The 24,520-nt window shown below is 43.3% G+C and overlaps 1 protein-coding gene across 3 annotated transcripts in view; it reads left to right on the top strand.

Annotated features, from left to right (window-relative positions):
- ASPSCR1 (ASPSCR1 tether for SLC2A4, UBX domain containing) overlaps positions 1-24,520 on the top strand; it is a 249,279-nt gene that overhangs the window by 177,818 nt on the left and 46,941 nt on the right. For all 3 annotated transcript variants that reach the window (XM_029599053.1, XM_029599052.1, XM_029599054.1), the window contains 3 exons: positions 7,089-7,141; positions 23,940-23,991; positions 24,173-24,242. In XM_029599053.1, coding sequence (XP_029454913.1) covers positions 7,089-7,141; positions 23,940-23,991; positions 24,173-24,242 — 175 coding nt within the window. The remainder of the gene's footprint in view (positions 1-7,088; positions 7,142-23,939; positions 23,992-24,172; positions 24,243-24,520) is intronic.

The following is a 24,520-nucleotide window of genomic DNA, read 5'->3' as shown; positions in this document are numbered from 1 at the left end:
TCACGAATGGTCCATAAGCCATTCCACGATCGACAAAATCTTTGACCAATGGGGTCGGCACTGGATAGACCTCTGCAGTGGAGGACAACAAGACCGATTTTGTTCTATCTGACCCAGGCAGCAACGGGAGGCCCCTAACCATTCCTCCTTCCATGATGCGAGGGTGTTGTCATGTATGGTTTTCCACTGATACCACTTATAGGATGTACCGTCCAGAAGATTATCAAAGACCGGGCCAGGATGATACTGATAGCACCGGTGTTCCTAGACAACTGTGGTTTGCATATCTGGTATACTTCTCCAGCAGACCACTGCTCAGACTCAGAGATAGTTTGTCTCTGTAAACTTAGGACAGAGGCAGTTTGCTTCATCCCATGTTGCCATTGCTTCTTCTGAGAGCTTGGATGTTGAACACTCAGTTCTGGGATGTGTATTGTTACCTGAGCTGATTGAGAACATCCTCCTCTCTGCCAGAAAACAGTCTACTCAACGAAACTATTCCTTTAAATGGAAACATTACTCAGAGTGGTGCATGTCACACGACTTCAACCCATTTACTTGTAGCCCTCTTGTCCTATCTACATCACTTGTCTCAGTCGGGCCTAAAGACTGTTTTGGTCAGAGTTCATGTGAATGCTCTTGCGGCATATCACACACCGGAGAATAGGAATCAAATCTCCCTACACCTATTGGGGGCCAAATTCATGAAGTGACTCCTACACCTTAAGCCACCTGTCATGAAACTTCCCATGCCTTAAAGCAGCGGTTCTCAACCGATGTGTTGCGACACACCAGTGTGTTCTGAAGCACACACAGGTGTGTCACTACACTTCTCGGTCCCCTGCTGGCCCAGAGCTCCCCCTGCCCCAGCAAAATAGGAATTCATCCTCTGCCCGGGCTTAAAATGCTGATAGCCTGGGCAGAATGCATCAGGAAAGCTGGAGTCAGCGGCACCAGCATGGTCTCTTCTTCCGGCCCCCGTGGTCCGGAAGAGGAAGTGAAATGCATTGGCCGCACGTACGGGAAGAAGAGACCATGCTAGTGCTGGCAGAGTGGCCTGAAGAAGAAAGGAACGGCCTTAAGAATGAGCAGTGCGGCCCAGAGCACAAGAGGAGAAATGTCAGCCCCCACGGCCGATGGGAGTCCTTTCTCGAGGCCGCGAGGACTGGAAGTGGAGGAGGCTGCTGCTGCCGCTAGTTAGGTGGGGGGAGAGAGTGAGCAAGCATGCATGCATATGTGTTTGAGACCCTGTGTGTGTAAGAGGGAGAAACAGCATGTTTGTAAGTGAGTGACTGAGAGCCTCTATGTATAAGTGTGTGATTGAAAACCTGTTTGTGTAAAAGAGTATGTGTGTGTGATTGAGATCCTTTGTGTGTGAGAGAGATAGCATGAATGTAAGTGTATGACTGAGAACCTGTATGTGTAAGTGTGAGAGATCATGTGTATGAATGATTAAGAGCATGTGTGTTTGTGTGTGAAAGAGCATGTTTGTAAGTGTGTGATTGAAAGTCTGTGTGTATGTGTGAAAAGACAGCATGTGTGTAAATGTGTGATTAAGAGCGTATATAACTGAGAGAAAAAGCATGTATATATGTACATGACTGAGAGCTTTTGTAATTGTGAGAGATAGCATGCTTATATGTGCGTGATTGAGAGTCAGTGTGAGAGAGAGAACTTGTGTGTGACTGAGAGAGAGGAGAAAGTTGCAAACAAACCTTTCCCCCTCCTGCTAACTCAAAACAATCTCAGGGCACCTGGATATCAAATGTTCCCAGGTATGCAGAGCAAAGCATTTTTTTATCATTATTATTTTTCATTACTGGGTCTTTGTGCCTGCTATTTGGAAATATTTTATTGGTCTGTAGAAATTTTTGGTATGAGTTTTTAATTATTGGATATTTCATTCATCAGCTGGTTTTACTGCTATTGATTTTATATTTCTTGATTTGTTTTATGTGAAAAAACAAAACAAGACCATAGCCTTGGAAAAGATTTTTATTCAATTGGATATGATCAGCCCGACTCTGGCCAAAGTTTTGCCTTTTATGGCTGCGTCAGGGGCTCTTGATTATGTGTAAGTTGTGGATACATATCCAAGCAACTCTATGGTTAAGGGTTGTATCTACTTGTTTAATCACTTGTAGGATGAGCCAGTGGCTATTCCTTTAAAGATCTCTTCAAAAAGAGAGTAAAATTTTTCCATTCAGTAATATTAGAAGTGTTGAGTCATATTTGCAGTTCTATCATGACAAGGTTGTACTTTGACCACATCCTAAGTTCCTTCCAAAAGTGGTTTCAGCTTTCCATTTAAACCAGTTGATAACATTCCCCACATTCTTCCCAAAAGCTCACTCAAATGAGAGAGAAAACTTAAGAACACAAAAAAGCATTTGCCTATTGCAAGTGCAGAACCCAGTCTCATAAGCAAATCCCTCAGTTGTTTGTCTCCTTCGATCCAAATAGACTGAGTACTCCTGTTTCAAAACAGATGCTGTCCAACTGGATTACAAGTTGCATTCAAACTGTTACACTAGCTGAACTGGAACTCACCAGGCTGGTAAGGACCCATCAAGTTCAAGCAACCAGCTTCTCCATTTCCTACCTAAAGGATGTGCCAATAGAGGGTACTGTAAGGCAGCCACTTGGTCCTCGGTACACATGTTCACTGAGCACTGCTGTCTGGATGCCCTTGCATCTGCCGACAATGCTGTGGGTCAAGCGGGGCCCACTCGTACTGTGTCCAAGTAGTCTTTTTTCCACAGTGGAGTCTGGGTTGTTTGAAGGTAATACTGCACTCCATTTTTAGCTTGGAATGCTCTACAGATCATAGCTAATTCAGCCCTGCTTATCGACAGAAAAAAGCAAGTTTGCTTACTGTAAACATGTTTTCCTTAGGATGAATTAGCCATGAGATGCCCACCCTCCGTGGATAGCAGACTCAGAATATACTCAAAAGCTTTTGGAATAGACTGAGGAGCTGCAGAGTCAATGCGCACGTGGGAACTCCTGCGCATGCTTGGTAGACCAAAACTCTTAAGAGCTTGGAGAGAGAGTTCCATCCAGTGCCACCAGAGGGTGCCACCCACAGATCATGGATAATTCATCCTGCTATCTAAGGAAAACCCTGTTTACAGTAAGCAAACTTGCTTAGCCAGACAGGTAACCAACTGGCAATGTTTTATATCAACAAAGGGGATCAGGTTCAAACAAGCTTTGTCTGGAAGTCTCTAAAATTTGGAAATAGGCAATTTCCCAATGAATTTTTCTTTTAGTTGTTTGTCTTTTGCACAGCTAGAATCAGATAGCAGACAGCTTAAGTCGTTAACTACAACTGCATGAATAGTCGCTACATGACCTTATAGCACTGGAACTTTTTCTGCTTTGGCGCGCTCTACAAATAGACCTCTTTGCAATGTTTTTCAACAGCAAGGTTCCCACATACTGCTTCAGGTGAACAGCAAAGGGCAAATTGGCAGCAGATGCTTTTTTCAGTTTGATGGAATTTAGAGCTTCTCTACGTAGCTTCCCCAATTTTGCTAATTTCAAGGACTATTCAAATATTGAGAAGGCCCTATTTTGGCCTTATCAGCTGTGGTTTCCATGACGCCAACGCCTAGCTATTCAGCCACCTGTAAGGGTGTGGATATTCCCATCCTCCTTCATGCAATGCAGTGGGAATGTGCCATATCCCAATATTCTTTGGCTCTGTTTGCTTGGTGTTGAAAGCTAACAAATGTCATCAATGCTGTTACCTACTGAATTAAAGGAAATTCTCCTTGCTTCAAGAAAGGTACTGTACCAGAAGATCCTACAACTTTAAATGGAAAAGATTTACTATCTGGGGTTCAAAATGTAGACCCCTGTAAGTGTCCTTATTCCACTATTAAATATCTATTAAACGTTTCCAATTCTGATTTGAAAATTAACTTGGTTCAGCTTAGTGCCATGTCAGCATATCATGAGAATTTGGAAGATGTTCCTGTTTCCCATCAGTCTACATCTGCCACATTTTATGAAAGATCTCACACATTTGGAACTTCCAACAAAAGAGACTCCTGTACCTTAGGATCTGAATGTGGTCCTTGCTTAGCTCATGAAAGCACCATTTGAATCCTTAGCAACAGCAGAACTAAAATTCATTTCTTGGAAAGTTTTATTTTTAATAGCAGTTATGTCTGCTTAGAGAAGAGCTGAATTACATGCACTAGTCTCATACTCTCCTTACATTCAGTTGTTCACACAGAGTACTTTTAAAAATTCCTCCTAAATTTCTCACAAAAGTTGTTTCTCAGTTTCATTTGAATCAATCCATTGTACTGCCATCATTCTTTCCAAGACCACAAGGGCGAATGGGCTCTTCAGACAGTGCCCACAGATGAGCTTTACTTGTATTTGCAAAGAACATAGTCCAACAAAGTTCTAAAACTTGTCTTTTAATCCAATCAAACAGGGTTTTTCAGATACAAAAAGAACTTTCTTCTTGGATCGCTGACTGCATCACTTACTGCTGGAATCAAGCAGGATTATATCCTCCAAATAAAGTAAAAACCATCAGGTTAGAGCTACAGCAACTTTAGCGCATCTGCACTCTACTTCCGTAGAAGATATTTGCAAAGCAACTACATGGTCTCCATGCATACTTTTGCTGCTTATTACTGCCTAGAGACTGCTTTGTGTCAAGAAAGCAGCTTTGGACAGGCAATTCTTTGAAGCTTATGCAATTAATTTCTTCAACTTTATCTTCGGGGAATGAGCTACTACTGACATGGAAAAACAACTAATCATATGCCGTGCTCAGCTTGGGAGTTCCCACTTGTGTGGCTGATATTATCCTGTTTGTCATGGAGAAAGTTAAGTTGCTTACCTGTAACAGGTGTTCTCTGTAAACAGTAGGATAAATTAGCCACACAATCCCTCCTCCCACCTTCCCTTTAGAGCTGAAGCTTAGCTTGCTATAAAGACTGAAGAGACTCGGTGGGCTGGGCAGGAAGATTCATGCATTCTCAAAGACTAAGGATTTTCTGAGAGAGCTTTCTGTCTTGGGTTTGTCTGATAATGTGACTCACTTTGACCGGCTGATTTATCCTACTGTCTACGGAGATCCCATTTTATGGGTAAGCAGCTTAGTTTTCTCTTCCCTTCAAGTGCCACAGTTTGCAAGATAGGGAAAGAATCTAGAGGTTATTTAAATTAGAGAGAAGAGCTGGTGATATGATACCAATAGTCTGGCTAAGGGAGCATTAGAAGAAAGTCAATGGCCATTACTGGAGTTGGGGAAGGGTCTTGTGTATGTTATTATTTTATTAGTTCTTGTTATATTACTTTCCTACTCTAAAACAAAATGCACAAAATCTAGGATATTCACTGTCTAAAACTATTAGCATAATGTGCACATACACAATCCCAGGAAAAGCTGTATTCTCATGGTTTCACAATGGAGTGCATGAATTAGAAAAGTATTTAAAACATGCTAAAGCAGAGAGTTAGAAGGATGGACATGGGAGGGCAAGAGGAGTAGGAAAGAGCAGGAGAAAAATCTGAGGAGAGAGATAAGTTGGATTATTGTGAACACAACAAATACAAGATGTAAGGTAGATAAAAGGAACAAGATTGAAAGATGTGGAGGTGTGTGGGTGAATAGGTAGCTTGGATAGAATAATCTATGAGGCTAAGAATCATAGGGAATGAGAGATGGAAATGTGCAGGTGAATTTAGGTGAAGCGCAGAGAGCATGAAGGTATGGAGAACAGCACAAAAGCAGTGTGAGGGTTAGGCAGCATTCAGCATTTTTCTGATTATATATTTCACATAATTCTTATGCATGCATGGTATTGTCCTTATAAAAGTGAGGGGTATTACCTTTGGTTCCGTGCAGCCCTTAGCCATGATTTAAAATTGGAAGGGTCTGATAGGATGGACCAATCTGCACATGCCTTGTTCCACCCTTTCTCTAAGCACCTGCTGTCTGTTGCTGTCAGGAACAGGATGTTAAGTGAGGCAGACCTTTGTCTCACTTAACATCCTTGGGCTTCCAAATGGCAGATGAAATTTAATGTGTACAAGTGCAAGATGATGCATATAGGGAAAAACAACACTTGCTGTGGTTACACAATATTAGATTCTATCTTAGGAGTCATCACCCAGGAAAGAGATCTAGGCGTCATAGTGGATAACACATTGAAATCCTCAGCTCAGTGTGCTGTGCCAGTCAAAAAAGCAAACAATGTTAGGAAGGGAATGGCAAATAAAATGGTGGATGTCATAATGCCTCTGTATTACTGCATGGTGAGAGTACACCTTGAATTCTGTGTGCATTTCTGGTCGCCGCATCTCTAAAATATAGTTGCACTGGAGGAAGTGCAGAGAAGGGCAGCCAAAATAAGGGGCATGGACAGGCTCCCCTGTGAGGAAAGGCTAAAGAAGTTAGGGCTGTTCAGTTTGGAGAAGAGATGACTTGGGGGGGGGGGGGGGTGGAGGGGGGGCTATGATAGAGGTCTACAAAATCATGAAAGGACTTGAACAGGTTAGTGTAAATCGATTATTTACTCTCTCAGATAATAGAAGGACTAGGGGGCACTCCATGAAGTTAACAAGTAGGTCATTTAAAACAAATTGAAGAAAACTCTTTTTCACTCAGTGCATAGTTAAGCTCTATAATTCATTGCCAGAGGATTTGGTTACAGCAGTTAGTATAACTGGGTTAAAAAAAAAGTTTTGATAAGTTTCTAGAGGAAAAATCCATAAACTGCTATTAATTAATAAGCAGTAGTAACTTGAGATCTTTTTAATGTTTGGGTACTTGCCAGGTACCTGTAACTTGAATTGGCCACTGTGGGAAACAGGATACTGGGCTTGATGAACCCTTGGTCTGACCCAGTGTGGCATATCTTATATTCTTGTCTAATCCAGTTTGGTAATGTTTATATTCCTCTGGTCATTGCAGGAGGTGCCATGATATGGTTACTATGGCAAACTTAAATGGGACCTTCCTGACCCTGGTGTACATATGCTAGAACATAATGTTTCTGTAGTTTAGTTTTAATGAGCAACTATTTTCTTGTGGTCTCACTGGGACTCTTTCTTTGCAGTCATTACCCCACCCAGGACTGTACTGCAGAATGAGAGTGATACTTTCTTCCAGGTAAGGGTCACACTACTTTATTGCAGGGCTGGATTTAAGTTTAGGGCATACATAGGCAGAAGACTGGGGGGTAATGGATTTTGCCCTTAGAAATCAATGAGCAGCAGGAGTCATCCCAGGTTTTGGGCATCTTCAGAATTTGACGCCCTAGGCACTCAGTCATATTGCCTCTGCCTAAATCTGACTTTGCTTTATAGGCATTCTCCCCTGTTCCACTCTCAGGATTGCCTGTCTGTCATGAGACTTGCTAATAGATTAGTTTAGATATGTAAGGGATCAGATCTTCCTGGGAAATCATCTTGCCGTTCTTTCAGTAATTTGGTATTCTCTGAGTCCTTGGGGTGGGGGGTAAGTAAGGTAAGTCCTGGCTATGCCAGAACAGGGATGCAGCAGAGACCCTGATGTTCAGGAGTGAGGAGGCAAGAAAGACTGGAACATACTGACAGGATGAGGCAGCAGAGACTTGGCTTTGCTGGTATCAAGAAGGTAAGGATGGAGTAATGATGTCTTTTCCCACTCTCAGATTAACAGTTTTCTGCTGCCTCTTCCTCTTGCCTCTCTCAGGAATCAGAGCAGTGCCCTCTGCATTTCTTCTTCATTTGCATAGAAGTGAGTTTGTTTTCAAAGCATTAATTCTTTTTGAGCAAAAGTGTATTTTCCTCTACAAAGACACTTATGATGCTGTAATTAATAACAGAAAATGAGTATTTTCACCTCCCTTTGAACTCAGTTTTTCCATGTCTTCAGACTAATTTTTTATAATGATTTCTGCCTCAGGGTAGTGCCTCCAAATGGTATGTGCAACTAATTCCATAACAGGCATAAACCTCACCCGTAAAGCAGGGTATGCTGGGTATGATTTCAATCTCAGATTTACTGCTAATGTTCTTCTTAATACTTACATTGTGCCAAAGACAGCGTGCTTCTGGAGTTCATAGGATTCAGTATATACAAGCATTCCATCTAGGTGCTCTTGGAAATTCTTTTTAGTCAGGCTAGTGGTGCCTAATAAAACTGAGAACAATTTATGTATCTTTCTGCCACATTTTCTTGGTGATTTTTTTATCTTTTCTTTCCTCATGCATTATGCAGAATTATTGCTTGGCACCCATCTTTTTATTAGCAATGGTGTTGTGTTTTTCTTCTTTATTATTCTTAAACAGATTGATACAGAACAGTGTGCTTGGCCAAGTGCACCGTTTAGACCCTGTTTGGCCGCACGTTTTAGACGCGCTATTATTATATTGTAAGGGGTAATAGCACTTGGAAAAACCGTGGCCAACCACCCCGAAACTAATAGCGCTAATCACACTAGTTATTCACCTGGAATACTGAAAGTAAAACGTGCGGCCGAGAGAGAGCGCAAGACAATCTATAAGGCCCTTGGAGTAGTTAGCTATTTAAAGCTCCATAGGAGGCCCACCTAGTAACTTGAGGTTTAGGTAGTAGTGTAGGGGTTTGGGGCCACTTTGACATGCAGAGTGAGACGTACGAACAGAACAGTATGCTCTTGTGAAGATTTGATATCCTTCGGAGTGAGGAAACTCACACAAAGATGACATTTGTACAATGTTCCCTCAACCTAGCTTGATAGACAACGCGAGTTGGAAAATAACCCCCCCAAGTTTCAGCTTGGAGAAGAGACGGCTGAGGGGGGGATATGATAGAGGTGTTTAAAATCATGAGAGGTCTAGAACGGGTTAATGTGAAACAGTTATTTACTCTTTCGGGTAATAGAAAGACTAGGGGGAACTCCATGAAGTTAGCATGTGGCACATTTAAAACTAATCTGAGAAAGTTCGTGCAGTTGGTGTAGCTGTGTTTAAAAAAGGATTGGATGGAGTCACGTGATGTGGTGAACGGGATCGGACGTCTCTGACCCCGCTCCGGTCGACCAGGCTCCTCTTCTCCTCCATTAACCGCTCAATTTTGCCTTTACGCCGCTTCTAAGATCTGATACTCGTCGCCTATGTCGATTACCTCCTTCATGTCAAAATCGCCATCACCAATGCCTCCTAAACTGGCAAAACGCGAAAAAGACAAAAGCAGAGGGCTGGATCCCAAGATGGTGCCCGCGGCGGCGGAAAAAGGGATGGAAGGACTCTCGCCGACTACCGCAGCGCCGACATTGACCGTAACAGAAATAAAGGATGCGGTCTTAGCGGCTTTGGACTGCAAATTCATGGGAATATCGGATCAAATTGGGGCTCTCCGTGAGGTCCTAACTGACTTTGCTCCGTGGCTCAGCCACGTGGAGGAGAGGACGTCCGCGCTGGAGGACGATTACACTGCTTTACAGGGGAAAGTGAGTACACTCGAGCAGCTACTTCAAGAACAGATTACTAAGACTGATGACCTAGAAAATAGGGCTCGCCGGTCTAATATCAGATGCTTGGGGTTCCCTGAAACTGTAGATGAACATTTACTTCGGCCTTCTCTTCTAAAATGGCTGCCGGAGGCTTTAGGCCTGCCGGAGTTGGAAGGGGTGCTTGATATTGAGCGGGCGCATCGCATGGGAGCCAGGGGCTCGGACCAGTCGCGACCCAGGGTGGTCATAATGAAGATTCTCAATTTTCATCACAAGCAACTGATTATGCAAGCTGCGAGGAAAAGAGATTCGTTGCAGTTTCAGGGCGCGAATGTCCGTCTAGCGCCGGATTATTCAGCTAAAGTGGCAGCACTACGAAGGGCGTTTGCACCGGTGTGTGGCAAGTTAATTGAGAAAAACCTGCGTTTCACAATGCAATTCCCAGCAAAGCTGCGAATCAATCATGAAGGGAAATGGTGTACATGTGCGACCGTCGAGGAAGCTACAAAATTTCTGGATTCCTTGAATACAACCTCTTGAATAACAGTTTCATACAGCGGTGGTATACCTTCTGGAGGAGGAGGGGGAGTCCTGGGAGACCGAGCACTCATGTTTGACTCCACTACCCTGACCTATGTGTCTGGGTGGGTATTATGTTATAGGGGATAGGGGGGAGGGGGTGGGGGGGGGGGGGAGGGCACTGGTATCACTTGCTTGGTATATGTTTTTGTATCATCCATATTCTTTTTCTCGCTGGTGTGTTGGTGTATGGGCCTCTTCGACTTGGCGAGCCCACGCACCGGTTTGGGAGGGTGAGTTAGGCTGGGAGCTTACCCTTCAGCATTTTGGCAAGATGCCTTGGTATATGGGTCTTATTGGCAGTAATGGGTAGTAAGTGCAGGATAATTTCCTGGAATGTCGACGGTCTGGGCACCCCTATTAAGAGAAAACAAATCTTCCAGCACCTGAAAAGATTAAAGGTGGGGATTGCCTGTCTTCAGGAAACCCACTTAAATATAGCGGAGAGTAGGAAGCTCTGCAGGGAGTGGGCCGCGGCCTGTTATTTCTCCGAAGCAAAAGGAAAAAAGGGTGGTGTGGCTTTATTAGTTAACAGAAATGTGCCCTTTACCCTTGTAAAAGAAGTGAAAGACCCAGAGGGTCGGTTCATCATTGTTATTGGTACCTTAGCGGGTAAAATGGTAACTATTGGTACTCTGTATGCCCCGAATGTGCCCGATCCTCTTTTTGTCACCAAAGTGGTCAACTTATTATTAACTAATGCCCAGGGTGATCTTCTTCTCTCTGGTGATTTTAACAGTGTATTTCAAGCGGACTTGGATAAATCTCACCTTCCTAAAAGTTTTTAAAAAAATACAGATTCTGGGGTCTGTCAGTTTTCCTCGCGTCTAGGCTTACTGGATGCTTGGCGGCTGCTACACCCTGTCGATAGGGAATACACACACGTCTCTAGGGCGCATGCTACCCTGTCCAGGATCGATTATATTTTAATCTCCAGATCTCTGTTTGATAGGGTAGATACCGCGCATATTGAGTCTATTGTGATTGCAGATCACGCACCGGTGTGGGTAGATCTTTGGCTTTCAACCGTTAAGGGGGGACAAAAGCCGTGGCGCTTCCCTGGGTCTTTATATACAGATAAGGACTTCCAAGTTCATCTCCAACAGAAGTGGGAGTGTTTTGCACAGGATAATGAACAGCATAGAAGTAATCCCGCTCTGTTCTGGGAAACGAGCAAGGCAGTTCTCCGAGGGGAAGTGATTGCTTACTCTGTTGCGCAGCGGAAAAAGTTAAATGCTAAAATTTTGCACTTGGATTCGCAATTACAAGCTGCGCAGCGATTATTAGCGCTTTCCCCCTCTCAGTCTCATAAGGACGCCTATAAGGCATGCCTTCTCGCCTTAAATTCACATCTTCACCTTCGGGCGCAAAAATCATTAAAGGCCTCAGATCAATTTTTTTTTCACTATGGGAATAAATCGAGTAAACTACTGGCCCGTATGGTGGCGATAAAACGGAGGAAGACATTTATAGGGGGTCTTAAGAATCATCTGGGCCATTCTGTCACCTCTAGTAAGGATATCTGTGCAGTTTTGTGTAAGTTCTATGAAGCATTGTATACCGAAGACAGGCCAGGGGGAAAGGCTGAGGAAGAGGCGTTTTTCAAAGACCTCAAACTGCCTCAGGTACCGGAGGACAAATGGGATTTTCTTAGTCGGCCCATAACGGCTGGCGAGGTCCGTGGGGTTATTCAGACGGGGAAGATTCACAAATCTCCGGGGCCAGATGGGTTCACCCTAGAATACTATAAAATTCTCAGCACCTCCCTGGTAGACCCCTTAGCGGCTTTTTATAATCAGGCCTGTAAAACGAACAGTTTTCCTCCACAATTTAACACAGCGTATATTACTGTATTACCTAAACCGGGGAAAGACGCCATGTTAGCGTCATCCTACCGCCCCATATCGCTTTTAAATTGCGATTTGAAATTGTATGCTAGGATTCTGGCGCTACGAATAAACTCTGTTTTGCCTTCTATAATCTCCCCTTACCAGGCGGGCTTTGTGGGGGGCCGAAATGCTGGGGGCCATGTCATCAGATTGCTTTCTGCTATAGAAACCTCACAATATTATAATATTGAATCCCTGGCTGTGGGGTTCGATTCAGAAAAGGCCTTTGACAGGGTCTCCTGGGAATACATGTTTTCCGTCCTTCGACGCTTTGGGTTCCCCAACCAGCTTATCCAAGCGATTTCAATCTTATATAAGCAGCCGCTGTCACATATTGTGGCGAATGATACTGTATCTGAAGCGTTTGGTATTGCCCGCGGAGTGCGGCAAGGATGCCCATTGTCCCCTATCTTATATATATTGTCCTTGGATCCCCTGTTAAGGAAATTGGCAGAATCTCCGTTTATTCAAGGTCTGCACTTCAAGCAAGGGTTGTTCAAAGTCGCGGCTTTTGCTGATGACATGTTAGTCTTTCTGTGCAACCCGGCTGTCTCCCTCCCCCAGGTTTTACATCTCCAAGCCCTGTTCGGGGAATTTGCGGGGTTAAAAATTAATGTGGAGAAATCTGAGGCCCTGGATATATTGGGGACCTTAAAATCCACCTGGACTGGGGTTTTTCCTTTAAAGTGGGTTACCACCTCGTTAAAGTATTTAGGAATTCACATCTCTGCCTCCCCTGGCCAGTTGTATGGGTTAAATGTTATTCCTATGAAGCAGAAAATGCTTAAAAACCTTATGGCCTGGCGGGATTTGCCCCTGTCCCTTTCAGGGAAACTCCTATTGGTTAAAATGATGGAAATTTCGAAATGGTTGTACTTATTTCATATGCTACCGGTTTGGCTAAGGAAGCAGGACATTAAAGATATCAACAGGGGATTGCAACAATATCTCTGGTCTGGCAAGAAGGCCCGTATACCTCTTAAAATGTTAATGTTACCTAAAGGCCAGGGGGGTCTAAACTGCCCAGACCTTGAACGCTACAATCATGCTTGTTTAGCACGCCATCTCCGAGACTGGATATGTCATACGTCGTTCTACACCCCACTAGAACACTACATAGCGTGGTTGTCGCCCCATGCTCCTGGTGCCACTTTGCATCTATCAGACTCTCTACTTCCTAAAATCATAAGTGGCAGTGTGGTAGTGCGACCAATACGTCAGCTTTGGACTTCCCTTTGTAAGAAACTTCAGGTGCCTGGGGGATCGTCATCTTGTCTACCTATTCGGGGATATCAACTGTTTCCTCCAGGCATGACGCAACTGATATTTAGGCAGTGGTCGTCCAAAGGCTTGAACAGTATGCTTCAATTACTTACTCAGCAGAATAATCAATATCAGATCTGCAGCTTCCAGGACCTAATGGTTCAGTTTGATATTCCCAAAAATGACTTTTACGGTTATTTACAGCTCAGACATTTTATGTTAGAAGAGCAGAAGGCGAATCCGGCTTTCCTCCAAGGCTACAAAATACAGGAGTTTCTTGTGGGGGAGGATGGGAAACGCCAGTCCGCATCGCAATATTATCTGGCCTTCACGAAGTTGCCTCAACAACAGAATCTGGATAAGGTTGTCATGCAATGGAATAAGAGTTTACCCCAAGATATCCTTCCTAAGGATTTGCAAGACTGTTTTCTTTCTATACCTAGCACGGTGGCGAATGTCATACTCCGAGATCAAGCTTATAAGTTTTTGCACCAAGCCTTTTATTCCCAATGTCAAGCCTATTATATGGGACTTACCAAGGACAAACTTTGCATGAGATGTAAAATTGGGTATCCAGATTTTTACCACTGTTTTTGATTATGTCCTTTGGTGCAGGTCTTTTGGTCTACGTTACAGACGCTGGCTCATTCCATGTGGGGTATCTCTCTTCCTTTGGACCCTCTCCTTTGGCTATTTGGGTTCTCCAGAGTGACGGACCCTTTACTTATTGGCCATAAAAAATGGTTTTTCCGGAAGATCATTCTCATAGCCCGGGATGCGATTTTGACACAATGGATACAACCAATTCCAGCGTACCATCAGGTGTGGAGGGCCAAATTTCATAAACTTATGCACATGGAACTGCTGATGGCGAAATCTATTTCTCCAGCAAAACTTACAAAGGTGCGCCTTTTATGGCAAGCATATATTGTTCTCCTGCCCTCAGAAGATTCAGGACTACTACCATGTTAGGGTTGTGTACTCTTTTGCTACCCTATGGCCAGCGCTTCATATACTTAATTTTGTACTTACTAGATATGGGTGACGTGTCTTTTTATCATATGTGTGCATATGACTTTATCTGTTAATCGCAGATGCCAGTGGAATTAGAGTGGGGTGGGGGGGGGGGTGGGGGGTAGTGACAGGGTAACAGAAAAATAAAAACGGGAGACAGTCCGCTGTACGGAACACTCTGTATTTTGCTGTCTTGAAAACGTGGAGATTCTGATTGCCTATGTATCGAATATGTACTCTGGTGATTTTTCTCCATTACTAGTTACCATGTGTTTCTTATTGTTCTTGTTCTTGTTACTGATCTTATGACTGTTCCAATAAAATTATTTACCAAAAAAAAAAAGGATTGGATAAGTTCTTGGAGGAGAAGTCCATTACCTGCTATTAATTAAGTTGACTTAGAAAGTAGCCACTGCTATTACTAGCAACAGTAACATGGAATAGACTTAATGTTTGGGTACTTGCCAGGTTCTTATGGCCTGGATTGGCCACTGTTTGAAACAGGATGCTGGGCTTGATGGACCCTTGGTCTGACCCAGTATGGCATGTTCTTATGTTCTTAAGTTTGTACCAGAGACATCATTCATTTCTTCATTACCTTTTCTTTATCTAGATTTTTTTTCCAGCTAAAGAAGACATATTAGGTCTGGATTCTCAGGCGTTTTTTGTCTTTGACCAATTTATTTTCAGAGCTACATCACACCTATGAATATTGATACACTCCATGCCCATACATGATGTATGCGCACATATATCAGAGCTGCATCAGCCCTATGAATATTAATACACTCCCACGTACTTATGATACATGTGTGCATATATCAGCCGCATAAACCTTATAAATATTAATACATGCACATATATGATGCAGGCGTGAATATATCAGAGCTGCATGACTCTTATTAATACTCCCCCACACATACATCATGCATGCATATGGGGGCAGTTTTCAAACTGTTCACATTGTGTCAGTCTTTATGGGCACTTTTCACCTATGAACTTTGCACAGATTTTGAAAGGGAAAGTGCACACATTTTCACTTTGAATCTTTGTACAAGTTTTTTTCTGTGGATACTTTTTTTTCTTGGGAAATAAAGCACACGGATTTGAAAAATATAATTTGAAAATATAATATATGCTTATTTTCCTCCCCCTACCTAACTGCCCCCTGTGTGGCTAAACGTCTGCATGCTGTGGAAGAATATATGTAGTTTTAGATGCATTGAGGGGAGGGTAGTTTTCAGATGGCTGGTTAAAGTGGATAAAACACTTTTTATCTGCATAAATAGCTTTGAAAATTGTAGTCCCCATATTCATATAAACAAACACTAATAGATAAATAACATAAGACAAACTAATATAAAGTACACCTGATGTGCAAGAGAAAAAATATGTGCATATATACAAACACTAATAGATATATAACATATGGTGAAATAAAGTGCTTCTCACAGTAAGAACTTTTTTTTTTTTTAACTTTAATAAAACAGCCCAGCATCTCTAGCCTCAGCACTTTTCTTCGCACATCCTCCAAACAACCACAGCACTCCTTTCCTCACTCACCCCTACCCCATGTGACATTCCTCTAAAGGTAAGATCGGCAGTCCCCTTTCATCTTTCCCCCCCCCCCAACCCTACTGGTGCCAGCTGATGGAGGGGGGGGGGGGGCTTTCTGCTGTAATTATCTATTCTTCCCAGTCACCAGCAGGCAGGCTAGCAGCTGCACCTTTGATTGCTGCCCCCTGCGACACATGTGGTGTTGGGTAAAAAGGGGCTGCAGACTGGAATTTTAGGGCTGCAGGTTAAACCATGCTTAATCTTGTGGGAGTTCCATCTGCAGCCCAAGAGTGTCAGCAACATGTGCTTCAAGGAGAGTAGTTGCTAGCATAAAAATAATGGGAGGGAAGGGGTTAGCAGAGCATCTTTTCTACTCCAAAAGCTGCAGATTGCAGGGCCCTGTACCAGGTGGATAGTGGTGTACAACGTGTTCTAGATGCTGTACGTGTGTTTATGATTCAGGAGGGTGAGGCAGCTGTAGATGGAGGGGCTCAAGGTGCTGTTGGGGTGGGGTTGGAAACAATGGCAGCTGTAGGTGATGGGTGGTAGGAGCTAGTGGCAAAAAATAGTTGAAGAATGCTTTATAGCTTGTAGGCATGTTTGATTAATATGTTAGAAGAATGGAAGGAGGGAAATGGGATATGATAAGGCATCAGATCTTGAAAGAATTTGAGCTGATTGACTAGCTTTTGAGACTGTTGAAGTCTTTCATAAGTGATAGGATGCAAAGGCACAAGCAAAGATAAGTGTGAGAGCTTGTCTAATGCACGTGGGATTCTGAGAGGGTTTCAGTGCATTTATAAAGTTTTTTTTTTGGTTTTTTTTTTTTAGCAAATATTCTGAAAGGAAAAAGAGGGGGAAAGATTTGCATATTGCCTGCAGTGTTTATTTGTTGTTGCAGTTTGGGCAATTTAATTAGACATTCCGATTTACAAAGGCCACAGTGCTTCCATTTCATCTTTGGCTGTTGTCCTAGTTTAGTCTTAACTATTGCTGGGTGATGCTTTTAATCCCTGCTTCTAGCATTAATCTTGGTTAAGGCACAATCACAGGCTGGAGTTAGACTTCATTGTATGAGGTACTTTGCATGACTGGCAGATCCTGAAGAGAGAGTTTCTTCTGCTGTGAGGAGAAATGGGTGCAGGAACTCGTTGCTCTGACTTCAGACTTCTTGGCAGCCCTGTTACTGCTGGATGCTTTTCTGTGGCTTCTCCTGAGCTCAAAGAGAAGCATGGCAGGTGGCACTATCGCAGGGGTGAGCAAACTGGAGGGGGTGAACGATATTGAAGGGGGGTGGGGGGGAGCATGTTGGTTGCCCAATCAGGAAAGACAAAAAAATGGCTACAGTATCAAGTCTCGATACCTTGGAGACAGGGTAAGTTTAGGAGGGAGCGAAATGCAAGAGCATAGTGACATCATTGCAGGTATGCTACATCTTAGCCATGCATCTGTTTTGATGGGCTGGAGACAGAAGCAGCTAGCTGGGGCAGGCCTGGGCAGGGAGCTGCTTACTCTGGCACAACCCAGGAAGAGATACCACTCTCAGGCCTCAGGCTGCGAAGAGTTTCTGCTGCTGCTGGGTCTCTACCCAGGGAGAGAGGTCATGATTGTTGCCAGTCCAGGAAAAAAGAAGTGGTGAGGAAGGGAAGGAGAATAGGCAAAGAGGCCAGAGAGAATGAGGAGAAGGGGAAAGGAGAATGATGGCAAAAAAATAAATTAAAAATGTCAAAATAAAGATAAACAAACTCACAGGCCAATGCAATATAGTGTGTCTAGCATTTCACACAACTTAACCCTCAGTTAGATATGCATTTTGGACTAGCTAGAATAACTCCAAATGCAATAATGGGATTATCGTGTTCAAAACGCATCCAAACAGGCGTGCAGATAATTGCGCTCATCAGATGTAAATACCATGTAGATGAGCCTGTCAGTTATTACCCCCCGAAGTAGAAAATAGCTGCTTGGCTAACACATCTTTTCTAATTGCAGAAAAGTTAATGCCAGCCCAGAGCTGGGTGCATTAGTGATTGTTTAAAATCAAGCAACCCTCACCAGGGAGAGGGAGAGGCTGCAGCTTAGCTCGAAGAAGAAGAGATCGGCCCCTGAATTTCAAGTTTGAGAGAGATGGTAAAGCCGGTGGCTGGAGCAGGAAGTCTCGCCACAGTCGCTGAGCTAAAAGCTGCCTGCTGCTGTTTAGACTGGAGTAGCATGAGAAGCAGCCTCCTTGGGGCGAGGTGCTGACAGGGGTCTCGGGGCTGTAGCGGGGTAAATGAAGAAGTGAATAAATTAATATAAGGATCAGGCACTTAATATTCACTCCTTAACTGACTGACTGATTGGTCTATTCACTGTCACATGTCAGTGAAAGGATCAATCCCTTTTCAGAAGGCTGTTGTGAAAGTGGATTGGTCCTTTTCACTGACAAGTGTCAGTGAAAAGGATCAATTGGGTACAGCCCTGCTGGGGATGGGGAGGGAACTTTGGCCAAACTATTGTGGACGCCCAGCCATTTCTCCTGGGTGCCCAAATCAATGTGTGAGGGATGCACAAATTATCCATTGTGTGTCCCATTTAGCGCAGCAGCTCATTTGGGTATTGCATTGGGCACCCAGGAGAGGAGGATGTGCGTGTGTTGAAAAAATGTGCGCCCGGTTTGGATGCACATTCTTTTGCGCTTTATATTGCATCAGCCTGTGAGAAAAATACAAAACTAGAGAGAAAACTAGTGTCTCTGCCTCTCGATGTGTCTGTGTCTGGTATGTGTGTCTGTTTTTTTATCTAGGTGTGATAGGTCTCTGTTTCTGTTGGGCACTGGGTTTCTGTCTTTCTGAGGGTGTCTGATTCTGTGTGTGGGGTTTGTCTTGTATCGCTGTGTTAGTCTGGGTATGGGGTAACTTTGTCTCTACGTCTAACTATGTGCGGAGTCTCTGGGAGGTGAGGGGCCCAAACAAATTGCATGAATGAAGGGGGGGGGGGGGGGCTATGACTCAAAAGTTTGCTCACCCCTGCACTATTGGATGCTGACACGGAGAAGGAAAGAGTGAGGAATTGGGTTTGTCAGAAGAGAGAGGGTATAAACCTTATAGAGCCCATGAATTATTCCTCTTAGGGGTTATTACCCAAAGAGTCTCTCCTCAGTAGAACTGTCTTAAGTTATTTAAAAAAGCAAAGAGGAAATTCTCAAGAGCTTTTTCCTCTTGGTTTCATGCCATGAAAAGTAATTTGGGTAGTATAGCTGAGATGGGCCTCATGAGCCCCTACACAGTAGCCATGGAACAGGGACATGCAGTAGCTGTTGGATGGTTGCTCCTGCTGTTGCACACTCATGGTTTGTGTTTTATTGACAGAATGATCAGGGAAATAAAATCTGCTGAGGTACATATACATTATGAGAGATTGTTCAACACTAGTAGGAGAGCTCCTGTTGTGCTTTTGATCATCCTTTGAGGGAGAGAGATGCATATTCTCATCTGTTCATTTATGAAGTTTTGATGACTGGAAGTGAGGCTGCCATTCTTTACATAGAGAAACTTCTCTGGACTTTGTTACCAGTGGTATAAAATGTCCTCTTTGGAAATAGATCCACACCCAGGAGCTCTGTGTGCTTTGCAGTAACTGAGATAATATCCAACAGCTTTTGGCTGAAGGTTGGGTCTTCAGTTATTCTATATCCGTCTATTGTTCCAGAGGTTACGAGATGAAATGCCAGAAAACCTTCAGTTATAGGGATAAGGTTTTTAATGTAGTTGCTTATTGTTGAAAGGGCTGTGAATAGTGTCTGATTTTCTGCCAGGTCACCAACCTGGAACCTTTTTGAACTTGGTTCCTTTTCTCCATTGCAGATGGAATGGAAGATGGAGGCCCAGGCCAGTACCTTTTTCTAAAAAAAAAAAAATACCATTGTTATCGAGGTAGTGAAGATACACTTACACAACCTTAAGAATATATTAACAATAGAAGAATATGTTGCTGAAGAATATAAGAATATATTGTTGAATCAGACCAAATGCTTGTCAAGCCCAGAGTAATGATCCTGGCTGCTAGACATCTCTCTCCGCCCCCCCGCCAGCAGAGATCCTCACTGATCCATGCTCTCTCCCGCTATAGCCACTCCTTGATTGGCACCTGCCTCTTCCACAACTTTGGGCTGCCTCAAGTCACCTTGGTTCCTTACTTTGGCTCACCTTGTCTTGTTACTGTGTGGCCCTTGTAGCCTTCTTGCCTTACCTTGTCCTGTGGTCTCCTTGCCTTGTCCTGTGGCTTCCTTGGCTTTCTTGCCTTGCCTCGTGGCCTTTATCTTGCGTTGCCATGTGACCTGGTTAGGTAATTTTGTTTGTCATCTATCTTAGATTTACCTCGATTGTCTTTAGTCCTTTGGACTAAAGATGGAACAGGATCTTTGGACTAAAGATGGAACAGGGCAAGGTATCTGTTTACCTTGCCCTGTTCCATCCATGTCCTGACCAGTCTGGGCCTCTCAGTGGCCCTCCTGCATTCCTAGGGTCTCCTAGTGGCTTCTCTTGTATGTTCCTTGCCCTGTATCCTGTTCCAGTTCTGCTCTGGCTTATGTCTACTTGTTCTCCCTGTCTGGTCCTTGTCTTGTCTGGGCCTCCCAATGGCTTACCTAGCCTCTGCAAGTCCTGCTCTGTACCTGTTTTACCCATTTCTCATCTAGGTGTGCTACCCTGTTCCTCCCTTGCCTCTCCTGCTCCTGCCTTGCCTTATTTTCCCTTCCCCTCAGCCTCTTCAGACTGTCTTCTTGTTGCTGACTTGGAATGGACTTTTGACCTTGCCTAATCTTTACCTGCCCTGACTGTGCTTGGACTCCGACCTGGCCAGACTGTGGCATGCCATGTACCATACCAAGAAAGTCCTGCCAGCCATGAGAATCTGTGGGCTCAATCCAAGGGGAGGTGGCCAGGAAGAAGAGCTTGCTTTACTCTGCCATAAAGTCCTGCACTGCTCCTGTAAGAGGAATTCTCAGACCCAGCTGGCTGTCCATGACACCCAGCATCTTTTCTCTGACAGTGGCCAATCTAGGTTAAAAGCACTTGGAAGATCCGAAAGAGTAGATCTGTTTCTTGTTGCTCATTCCCAGGGATAAATAGTAGCTTTCCCAAGTCTACCTGGTTACTAATGGTGTATGGATTTTTCCTCCAGAATCTTGTCCAAACTCCTTTTAAACTACAACCCCTTCACACTTTGGCACTTTGTGTGCCCTTGATTCCTTATTCTTGAAGCTTCATCTCCTCTGCCAGATACCTGCTTGATATAGTTTGGGGATTGTTTGGATCTTCCCTGATAAGTTTACCATGACACAGAAGTGTAAGAGCTGATTTATCTTCTTTGCCTCCTTCTGCTGTGGGACTTGCCCTTTAAGAGCCTCCTAATTCCAGATGCTGACTTGTAATGCAACTATGAAGCTGTTGGCCTTGTTTCCAGATTTCTGTATAAGGGATATACAGGCTAGAATCTGCTGCACTGGACTAGGGCAGTACCAGGAGTAGGGACTGGCAGGAGGAATATGGAGACCAGAAGCTGCTACACTGGACTAGGGCAAAGGCAGGAGGCATGTGTAGGCCAGAGACATTGGGTTTAGGGTGAGGTCTGGCTGGGAAGGAGAGAGCTAGAGAGAAACAGACATGATTCCAACTCTCACATCTTCAAAGCAACCTTAAGAACACATTGCCTTATAAATATTTATAGATTTTCTTTTTAATATGTTAAAAAAAAAAAAGGCTGGCAGAAAGTTTGGGAAAGGCCTTTTCTGGCAGATGGTGTGTTTTTTCATGAATGCTGTGATCTCTGGCCCCTGGGGTACACTCTCTGCAGCAAGAACACTTTGGCTTTCTTAACCAGAAGCAGATCTGTTATCAGTGCTGATGACGCCATAGAGTGAAGCCAAAGAGAAATGTTCTGTGCTCTGTATTTGCTTGAAAGCTTGGGCTTTTATTTCCTGTCGCCATCATACCAACACCATATTTTCCTTTCCTGTTGCCAGGAAAGAATGCAGTAAGTTTGTGTTTGCTGAGAAGTCAGGCATGGTTTTTGGGTGGCCGTGTTCGCTCTACGGATTCCAAAAGATTGGGATCTTTCTCCCTCAGAGATGGGAGGGGGATTGAGGCTGCTTATCCTGAATATTCATTAACAGTTGGTCTCTGGGCTAACTGAGTACTGAAGAACTAAAGGTTGTGTGTATAGGGATAGTTTTCCTTTGCTCTTCCTTCTCTCTCCTCCCTCCCCTCTTTTGTTCCCTTCTATTTCCTCTTCTCTCTCCCCCCTCCCCTTACTGTGCATTGCTCACATGCTCTGCCATGAATTTTCTTTGATCCTTGGGCCATTCCCTCTCAGGGCTTTGAAGTGAATGCCCAGAGCCTGATTGACGGGGCACCAGGGGAATGAACAGAAAAGGCAGGTCTTTGAACTAAGGATCTTTGAGCTCTGAGATGCTGGGCTTAGTTATCTTCTTCAGAATGTTAATTATTCACCATGATAATTGGGTGGGAGGGAAACGAGAGAGGGAGGTTATTAAAAAATTCCAACACTAACAGCTACAAAAACCTCATTTTCTTACTTGGAACGGGCATGAAAGAAATGCAGTGTTTAAAGGGGACTTGTGTGTATTTGTGGGGGAGGGGGAATCTCTTCAGCTGTCCATTTCCTAAATAGTTGGATCTCGTTAGATTAATTCAGTGTAAACATCAAAGGGCTGGAGAGTATTTTCACTGAGGTTTCTTGACTGTGTCTGGTACTTTTTAATGACTTTGTTGTAGTCCGCTGAGATGGCATGCAACCTTGCGCAATGCTCTGAGTGCAGACATTGAGAAGCCTCTCAAATATTGTTTCCTGCTGCTTCTCTTTTAGCTGGCAGGTCCCAATACATGTTTACACGTTTCTGGAGACTGACTGTCGCCTTGTCTGTATGTTTACATGTTCCCAGAGGCTGCCGCCTGATCTGTATCGAGTTACGTTATCCCAGTGTGTAGCTATATCATCGTAATCTCCAGTGTCTATTATCACTCAAAACGTTTGAGAATGGGGGCCCAGAACTAAGCCCTACACTCAGAGTATGGTCTGACATGACTTGTATGCTAGAAGGATGATATCTTCTGCCTTTCAAGTTTAATGACAGAGACTGCTGCTTGGCTTTGCACATTCATTCCCAGTTCATCATGTAATAGCCCCAAGTCCTTTTCTTGATTAGTGTTAACAAGCATTGTCCCATTGAGAGTATATTGCACTATGTTTTTTTTGTGTCCCAAATGCATTATCCATCCTGCACTCTGCATTAAATCTCATCTGTCAGGTATCTGCCACTTATTTTAAATGTCTAAATTATTCTTCAAAACCAAAAAACTTAAGAAATGTTATGCTGGGTTAGACCAAGGTCCACTGACACTAGCATCCTGTCTCAAACAGTGACTAGTCTGGGTCACAAGGACCAGGCAGATCCTAAAAAGTAGATCTAGTTCCTGTTATTCAGTCCAGGGGATAGTGATGGCTTTTTGTAGTTTACTTGGATAATAACATTTTATGGACTTTTCCTCCAGGAACTTAAACCCAACTATACTAGTAGCCTTGACTACATCCTCTGGCAAGATTTCACAGCTTGATTGTGTATTGAGTAAAAAAGTGCTTTCTACAATTTGTTTTAAATCTACTGGTTGGTAGTTTAATGGTGTGTTTCCTTATTTTAGTATTATTTTTGAAAAGGTAAATAACTGTCCTTTATTTTACACATTCCACCCCACTCACGATTTTATAAAATGTTGTCATATCTCCTTTGAGCTGTCTCTTTCCCAAGCTGAAGAGCCCTAACCTATTTAGCCTTTTTCCATAAGGGAAACCATTCCAGCCTCTGAATCAGGGGTGACCAAATCCGGTCTTCAGGAGCCACCAACAGGGCTGGTTTTCAAGATAACCATAATGAATATGCATGAAAGAAATTTTCATGCACTACCTTCTTTATATGGAAATCTTATACATATTCATTGTGGATATCCTGAAAACCTGACTGGATAGGTGTGCCTCCAGGAGAGGATTGAGAATTACTGCTTTAGATCATTTGTGAATCTGGTTTTGGTGGAGTGAGTGGAATAGTTGCTCAAATTTGTGAGGTCCCTACTTATCCATGTGCAAAAAGTGCTCTATGTCTAAGTTTCATCTTTTTATCTCTCTAATCTAGGCTAATCTCTTCCCTGCAGCTGTTGTCCATTTTGGGTCAGAAGTCAGGAGAGGTGAGTGACCCCCAACAACTTCCTTTTTCTTATCCTTGGTCATTTGCTCATTTCCACCACTCATTAATCAACTGCTTCCAATGCCCCCCACATTCTGTTCAACCTTTTGCAGTGCTTCATGATTAAAATGAAATGTTGTAGATGTTTGTTTACTTTAAATTTTTAAATCACTTTTTAACAGATAATTATCTCAGACAGAGCCTTCAGGATTTAGCAGTGTCTCCTTCCCAAGCAGACATGTTGGTAGCCAGGTGAGTCTTTTCAAACTGTATTGTAATTAAATTAGTGATGTACTGGACGGCTTTTGTGAGGCCTCCTTATTGAAAACAGAGAGCCCCTTGATTCAAAATTAAGTTATTGGGTATTATGTGAATTGCCTGCTGTTTTGAAATATTTTATTGATATTTGGACAATTTTTAATAATTTTTATGAGTTTTAAATTGTTGGATGTTATTCTGTTTATCAGCTGTATTGTAACATTTATTAGTATAGTTTTACAATTATTTCTAAGTGGGTATCTATCTATAGC

The sequence above is a fragment of the Rhinatrema bivittatum genome, chromosome 4 (assembly GCF_901001135.1).
Source record: "Rhinatrema bivittatum chromosome 4, aRhiBiv1.1, whole genome shotgun sequence".
Taxonomy (NCBI): domain Eukaryota; kingdom Metazoa; phylum Chordata; class Amphibia; order Gymnophiona; family Rhinatrematidae; genus Rhinatrema; species Rhinatrema bivittatum.
The sequence above is the reverse complement of the archived record's forward strand: the minus strand, read 5'-3'. Positions and strand labels throughout refer to the sequence as shown.